An 8,291-nucleotide genomic window follows, 5' to 3' on the forward strand; every position below is an offset into this window, starting at 1 on the left:
CTGCGAGGCTCATCCAGATGAATCCATGCTCAGAACACGGACACGACAGTCTTTTCATTGGATGCACTTTATTTAAACAACGACAGCAATTTGAAAAATAAAATATTGACAAAAAAGTAAAACAAAAACACAAGAACCTCAAGATTAATGCACATAAATTTAAATGATCACTTAGTGATAACTGGCATGATTAAACAGGGAATGCAAAAAGTATCAGACAGAAATTCTGATTCACATTGTCGGCAATGATGAAGTTGGTGAAGAAGAGGAATGATGGCTGCAGAACTGATCATTTGAATAAGAACTATTAGTTAAGTAGAGTTACCCGTCTGAATGCATTGTTTCAGTAAGGACAGTTACCCGTCTGAATGCATTGTTTCAATAAGGACAGTTACCCGTCTGAATGCATTGTTTCAGTAAGGACAGTTACCCGTCTGAATGCATTGTTTCAATAAGGACAGTTACCCGTCTGAATGCATTGTTTCAATAAGGACAGTTACCCGTCTGAATGCATTGTTTCAGTAAGGACAGTTACCCGTCTGAATGCATTGTTTCAGTAAGGACAGTTACCCGTCTGAATGCATTGTTTCAGTAAGGACAGTTACCCGTCTGAATGCATTGTTTCAATAAGGACAGTTACCCGTCTGAATGCATTGTTTCAATAAGGACAGTTACCCGTCTGAATGCATTGTTTCAATAAGGACAGTTACCCATCTGAATGCATTGTTTCAGAAGGTTTGATGGAGCATTGTGCTTAGTCAAGAGGCACTGCAAGAAAACAAAACAGGAAATATCGGCCCCTTCCCCATCCAACTCACAAACAACCAAGAAAAACTTAAAGCGGTCAGAATGAATTTGATGCACTCTGTCTAACTAAATCAAACTGCAACAAAAAGTTGATTGATCACAGCATGAGAGAGAGTAGGTCTATTCACGAGAGAGTGTGTGTCTGCCTGTTTAGTGTGTGTCTGTGTAGTGTATGTGTGTCTGTGTAGTGTGTGTGTGTCTGTGTAATGTGTCTGTCTGTCTGTCTGTCTGTCTGTCTGTCTGTCTGTCTGTCTGTCTGTCTGTCTGTCTGTCTGTCTGTCTGTCTGTCTGTCTGTCTGTGTAGTTAGTGTGTGTAGTGTGTGTATCTGTCTGTGTAGTGTGTGTAATGTGTGTATCTGTCTGTGTAGCGTGTGTCTGTGTAGTGTGTGTGTGACTATCTTTTCCTGATTGAGTGTTCTGGTTTCAACGTCACATAGAGAGAAAGTGTTCACATCATTCAGGCCAGCCATGGAGTGCCATCCTTTAGGTCTAATTATCCTGATGCCACAGCGTGAGCTGTGATTGTACTCAGTCAGGAGGAGAGGGGGTCATGGTGCCACAGCGTGAACTGGAGAAGGAGAGGGGGATGAGATTGAAAAGAGGAAGAGGGATTGGCACATGACAGGAACATTTGGTTAGATTGTTTGGCAAGCAACACTCTGCATATGGAGAAGGAGAGAGGAGGAGGAAGTGGAGGAGAGAGTAGGAGGAAGAGGAGGAGAAGGAGGAAGTGGAGGAGGAGAGAGGTATACTGTGCTTGACCCCACCCCCCCTCGGCAGGTTAAACACCAGACTGGCTGGTCCCCACCTCTCTCATCAGATTGTGGGACTCATTAGTGTGGAGTGGTACCGCATTGTGTATGTGTGAGCGTGTGTGCCTGAGTGTGTGTGCGCACCTGCGTCCGTGCGCGCGTGCGTGCGTGTGTACGTGTGCGTGTGTGTGTGTGCATGCACATATACGTCGGGCCAGCCAGTAATGACAGAGGCGGGGCAGTAGCTTTGACTGACAGGTGTAAGTGTGGCGTGGTTGGGTAATAGCCCACTGAGCAATCCCAATAACCCTGCAGGTGAGCTACTTTATTCAGTCACACAAAGACCACATGGCTCTGGATAGCTGCTAATGGCTCCTGATTGATGGACCAATCACACAGCACAGACCCAAATGGTTTACAGAACCAAAAGGGACAGAGACACAAATGGGCGATAGGCAATTTCTATTCTGCCTCACAAGACCTGAAGGAGAGCTGGGCCAGTAACACAAGGCCAGAGGTGAGAACAGCACAGGCAACATGAACATATGATGGGGTATAAGAATTCTCATATTCATATTCCATTTGAAGACTAATTTTACCATTCCTAATGAACATGGACCTTGTTCTGGTCTGTGTGACCAGCTACCCAGCCAACCAGCCAACCAGCCAACCATCCAGCTACCCAGCCAACCAGCCAACCATCCAGCTACCCAGCCAACCAGCCAACCATCCAGCTACCCAGCCAACCAGCCAGCTACCCAGCCAACCAGCCAACCATCCAGCTACCCAGCCAACCAGCCAGCTACCCAGCCAACCAGCCAGCTACCCAGCCAACCAGCCAACCATCCAGCTACCTAGCCAACCAGCCAGCTACCCAGCCAACCAGCCAGCTACCCAGCCAACCATCCAGCTACCCAGCCAACCAGCCAGCTACCCAGCCAACCAGCCAGCTACCCAGCCAACCAGCCAGCTACCCAGCCAACCAGCCAACCATCCAGCTACCCAGCCAACCAGCCAGCTACCCAGCCAACCAGCTACCCAGCCAACCAGCCAGCTACCCAGCCAACCAGCCAGCCAGCTACCCAGCCAACCAGCCAGCCAGCTACCCAGCCAACCAGCCAGCCAGCAGCCTTTCCATGTGAATTACTGTGAGTCCCTGTGCGCTGCCTCTTATTAGAAACCTCAGTCATGAGGCTTTAGGGAGGCCTCTAATTGATTGGCTTGGAGAAATGCAGGGCTAGCCACAGTCCCTCTGCGTGTGTGTGTGTGTGTGTGTGTGTGTGTGTGTGTGTGTGTGTGTGTGTGTGTGTGTGTGTGTGTGTGTGTGTGTGTGTGTGTGTGTGTGTGTGTGTGTGTGTGTGTGTGTGTGTGTGTGTGTGTGTGTGTGTGTGTGTGTGTGTGTGTGTGTGTGTGTGTGTGTGTTGTGGCAGGACGTGGGGCGTGAACTGGGAAAGTATGAAAATACTTGTTCTGGGTCAGGGCTTGGTATTCACTCTGATGGATGTGACAGTCCTCTATGTGCATGGCGTGTCACTGGATCACATGACATTTGACATACAGAAACAAGATTTAACCCTGATTCATAAAGATCGACAGAATCATAGCGATAAAACACAATGTATTGTATGATTGATTAATGAATTACAGTACAAGACAGTTAAATAATGGTTACTCTGTTACTTTGTCTGTGCCCCAAATGCCACCCTATTCCCTCTCTCTGGGATGCATCCTTCGACACAAGTCCCCGCTCTCAGATAAGGATTAGTACTGAACTGTAGACACACTTGTACATAACACACAGAGGGCAAGCCTGCCGTGTTGCCCAACGGCTCCAAACATTGGTAACATCTGTAACAAAACCTCAGTTCATTCATTGTGTTTCCTTTACTCTTTGGATTCCAGTTTCAGCCCGTCTCCCTTTGGAAAAACGCGTGAGTTGCTTAGACACAACATGGATTTCTACTTTGATAAATGTTACAGTAACTGCTTCTTTTCTGGTTTCTCTTCCACTCTTGTTCGGCAGTGTGTGTTTCTCATGTCTCAAAAAACGTCTCACGTTACCAAAACAACCACCAAAAGCCAATATTACAAGCATGAAAATATAAGTAAAAAATAAACAGCTATGACAACAATAACAACAATAACAATAATGATAATCATGGATAAAGATAGCAATAAATATGGTGGAGAAGTTACATGTGGGTAGGTGTGGTGGAAGGGGACACTGTGGGCACCAATTATAGAGAGAGAGAATGAGGAAGGGAACGAGGGATGGGGGAAAGAGAGAGGAAGAGTGAAGGGGTGGGCTAGCGCACATAAAGTGGCTGATTGACTGATTGCTGAACCTCCATTCTGTTATGTCCCTCCCTGTTTCTCTCCACATAGGGAGAGGTTGGGTATGCAGGGGGAACAGAGGACAGACCAGAGTAACTGTTATCCTGAGTGTCCTTGTACACCACTGGGTCCTCATTGTCCTCACAAGGCTGTCCTCTTTTATGTCCTAAACCATGATATGTTCAGCTAGTAGTGTCCTCATAAACCTCAGTGGCCATACACACTAGATTAGTGTGTAATAACTGCTGTACAGTGATAGAGAGAATGAACCATATTTAGAGTGGGGGGTAGGGGGCAGGGGGTAAGGGCAGGGGGTTAGGGGGTTAGGGGGCAGGGGTTAGGGGGCAGGGGGTTAGAGGGATGGTCTGGTCCATCGCATAGGGATGTTGTTGCACCATTGAGGTTTGGCAACAGGAGCTGGATGGGAGCGGCGATTCCAACTTTTTTTTAAATACCATAAGCTTCCATTCTGGACTTAAACCATATGTGTTTATCATTGGTGAATTCCCCCATACCACTGTTCCCACCTCCACCCAACACCCATCCGCTGTCCAACCACCCACTCAAACTGCCAACGGTGTCAAAGACCAAAGACTAGAATGACTAGTGGGGCGGAGAGGGGGAGGAGTTGGTGGACAGCTACAGCAGCCAGTTATGTGCTGTAGATCTGGAGCTGAGGGACCATAGGAGGAAGGAGGTCTGAGCAGGCCCTCAGTATTCAGTCTATGAGTGTCAGTTAGGGGCCTGACTCAAGACCCAACATCGAAATCAGGACAAGTGCTCAGCATGTGGGTGTGGTTGAGACATTAGGGAGAGTAGTCATTGGACAGAGCAGATGAGAGCCGGCCCTCTTGGGGAAAGCTGAATTTTGGGATTGGCTCAATTCAAGAGTGGTGTTGATGTGGCGAGTTCCTCTTGTGGACAGGGGTGAGATGTGTGTGTTTGGTTTTCTCTCTGTCTATTGGTTCAGTGAACATACTATTCTAACTGTTCCACATGGCTGCTCTTTCATGGCATATCCCTGTTGCTGAGGTAACAAATTGTATTTTCACTGAAATCCCTCTTTGACGAGCCCTCCTTAGGATCGCTTCTGTCTGTATATATTTGTGTGTGTGTGTGTGTGTCAGTGAGTCTCTCATTGTCTCATCTATGCCTCCCTTCCCCTCTCCCAGTGTTTTGTTCCCATTCCCTTCCCTTCCCTTCCCTTCCCTTCCCTTCCCCTCTGTCTCTGTCTCTGTCTCTGTCTCTGTCTCTGTCTCTGTCTCTGTCTCTGTCTCTGTCTCTGTCTCTGTCTCTGTCTCTCTCTCTCTCTCTCTCTCTCTCTCTCTCTCTCTCTCTCTCTCTCTCTCTCTCTCTCTCTCTCTCTCTCTCTCTGTCTCTGTCTCTGTCTCTGTCTCTGTCTCTCATGTCTCTCTGTCTCTCATGTCTCTCATGTCTCCGCCCATCTCTTCCAGTGTCTCATCTAGCCTCTGGGTCTCTATCTCTGGAAGTCAGCCTGTTCTCTGGGACTGGATGAGGAGCTACTAGGGGGCAGGGAGCTGGCTCGGCCCCCACCCAGACCATGAGAATGCCCCTTGTCCTTGCTCTCCTCCATGGCTCCCATACTGGTCACTGAAGACTGGCCTGGGGCTGGGGCCAGGGAAGAGGCTGACCCTGCTGCGTTGCTCTCTCTCTCCCCTCCTTCCCTCTCAGTAGTGGGGTACATCTCCTCGTGACCATCCTCACTGGACTCAGGGTCTTCTGAGCTGGAGAGGAGCTCCTCGTCTCTGTATTCACTGACGTCCACGCCACCAGCCCCCTCCCCCAGCTCCTTCAGCCGGCCGTGGTGCTTGACATGGTAGCGCTGGTTCTGGAAGAACTTGATGATGGTGTGTTTGGGCAGGTCCAGCTGGGCTGACAGGGTATGGATGGCTTCCTGGTCGGGGTACAGACCCACGTCTTGGATGAAGCTCTGCAGGATGCCCAGGGCTTCTAGAGAGATCTTAGTGCGCGACCGAGGCTTCTTAACGACCATGGAACCACCGACTCCTGGGCCGCCCGTGCAGCCACCCCCACCACCACCTCTTTCAACGTTCTGTGACCCTTCCTCGTTACCCTGCGCGGGCACGGGGTCCTCGCGCATGGGGGAGTGGTGCTTCAGGGGCTGTGGGAGTTGCCTGTGCAGCGCCTGGTGAGAAAAACAGTACAACTGATTAGTGGGGATCAGTGACCCCTCATCAAAGCTACAGAGTAGAGAGCCATTCCACATGTGTCAGAGGTCTTTCAACAACAAGTTCAACTAGGTAACAACAGCGATGCCCATTGGCTGAGCCATGTTTAACAGCGGGGCTCATTGGCTGAGCCATGTTTAACAGCGGGGCTCATTGGCTGAGGCCAGGACAGAGCCAGTCAGTGCTTCATAGCTTAGATACCATCGCAGATGGACAATATTATAGCTACCTTTGACCTATGACCTGGATGTAAGTTTAGCACGTAGTAAAACTACAACCACCTTCTCTGCCATCAATCACGGACCATCATCACTGTTTAACCAGACAGGGCCAGAACATAACCTGTTGAGGTACAGAGGGTCGTGTCTCCAGTCTCCTCTCTGGTTGGAGTTACGCAAATACCCACTGATCATTAACAACACTGGGGGAGATGTGCACTAGAGGAAGGATTAGGTGGTAGACTGGGTTCCCCCAGTAAAGAAGAAGAGTGAGGGGGCGGAGGGGTGAGAAGAGGAGCAGAGGAGAGGTCAAGGAGGGTGGGTGAGACAGAGTCAAGGTTAGTAAAGGTGAGAGGTGATTACAGCCAGACCAGGGAAGTCAGTGGGATTGGAGACAGTGTTGTGGTCCAGTTGTCTTGTGAGATGGTAGAGGAGTGTCAGAGAGCCAGGATGCTACTATATACTGTAGCTCTGTCCCGCTGGTTTCCCAACCTGGGCCCCTGCTCAGTCACTGTGACTCTGCTCTGGAACTCTAAACTAGAAATATGTGGTGCATTAAAATTAAAGGACCCACATAAAGATAATAGCCATTCTCTTTTCTCTCTCCCTCAATAATAACAGGGTATTACTTAAATAATATTGAGGGCAAGCCAGACCATCAAATTGTTCAGATTTCACATGTGGGGGCTGTTTGAGGGTAGCGATTTACAGGAATCGTATGGATTGGGTGATTTACAGGAAGAGTGTAGGTTGGGTGATTTACAGGAAGAGTGTAGGTTGGGTGATTTACAGGAAGAGTGTAGGTTGGGTGATTTACAGGGAGAAGAGTGTAGGTTGGGTGATTTACAGGAAGAGTGTAGATTGGGTGATTTACATGAAGAGTGTAGATTGGGTGATTTACAGGAAGAGTGTAGGTTGGACCACACATTCCTCACAACCCCGCAACCCCCCCCCACAGAGATATTGAGACACTTAATATCTAAATTGATAGTGAAACATCGGGGAGATACAAGCCCTTCCCTCTTCCACAACCAGGAACAAACACACACTCACAAATAGACACCAGACAGTAATTTCTTTACTCCTCTCACAGACTGATTCACAGACACAGAGGCCTGGTCTCCTTCATGCACTAATGATGATATCTGTGGCAACAGGAGAGAGCCTAGCCAAACACACGAGGGGTATGGGCTCTGGATTAAGGAACCACCAGTCAGCCCAACCACCATTCTCTCATGAAGAGAGTCAGTGCCAAGCCAACATGACTCCAACCCCCAATCCTGCTAAGCGATGAAACCCCCTTCCCTCCCCTCTGTCCTATATCATTTCACCCTTCCAGTTAAGCTGCTACCCCTCCAATCCATCCATTTCTGTACCCTCTACCCCTTCATCCTGCCAGCTGAGCCTCTACCCCTCCACCAACCTCTCCGTTAGGATACTGTAAACATCAGTCACTTTACAGCTACACAGTACTGTAAACTCTGGATGGAAGTTGTTCTCCACGTGGCATAATTCAATATTCTTCCATTTTCTCTCTTGTTTTTTTTACTTCTTTCAGTTGCGACCAGGGAATGCTGTATTTTAATTATTTACAGCCTGGAATCGAACCAGGGTCTGTAGTGAAGCCTCTAGCACTGAGATGCAGTGCCTTAGACCGCTGCGCCACTCGGAAGCTTCTTGTAAGTTCATTGCATTAAAGAAAAAGGTTTTCTTTTTAACACAAATCAAGGCGAATTACAGAGATGCAGAGCTATTAAATAATTATACTACATGAAATATTCAGACTAAAGCCCTAATGAGGGCTTGTTCTCCTGGGGCCACGGGCAGACCACGGGTGGTGCGTGTGTGTGTTTCACTGTGTGTGTGTCTGTGTGTTGATGCTGCATGGGACAGTTTTCTGCCACCGGAGACACCATTAACACACAAATAAATATGTAATGACAGAAAATACGTTTTTCTGTTGACTTTCT

At 48.4% G+C, this 8,291-nt stretch overlaps 1 protein-coding gene across 2 annotated transcripts in view; it reads right to left on the bottom strand.

The window, feature by feature from the left end:
• Positions 1 to 3,164: 3,164 nt before the first annotated feature.
• Positions 3,165 to 8,291, bottom strand: part of LOC118386428 (DNA-binding protein SATB2-like) — a 114,495-nt gene continuing 109,368 nt past the window's right edge. The window contains exon 14 of one of the 2 annotated variants that reach the window (XM_052522869.1): positions 3,165 to 6,081. In XM_052522869.1, the coding sequence (XP_052378829.1) occupies positions 5,371 to 6,081 (711 nt within the window). In that variant the 3' untranslated portion in view covers positions 3,165 to 5,370. The remainder of the gene's footprint in view (positions 6,082 to 8,291) is intronic. The other variant, XM_052522870.1, reaches the window with a different exon arrangement.

The sequence above is a fragment of the Oncorhynchus keta genome, chromosome 7 (genome assembly GCF_023373465.1).
Source record: "Oncorhynchus keta strain PuntledgeMale-10-30-2019 chromosome 7, Oket_V2, whole genome shotgun sequence".
Lineage (NCBI taxonomy): Eukaryota > Metazoa > Chordata > Actinopteri > Salmoniformes > Salmonidae > Oncorhynchus > Oncorhynchus keta.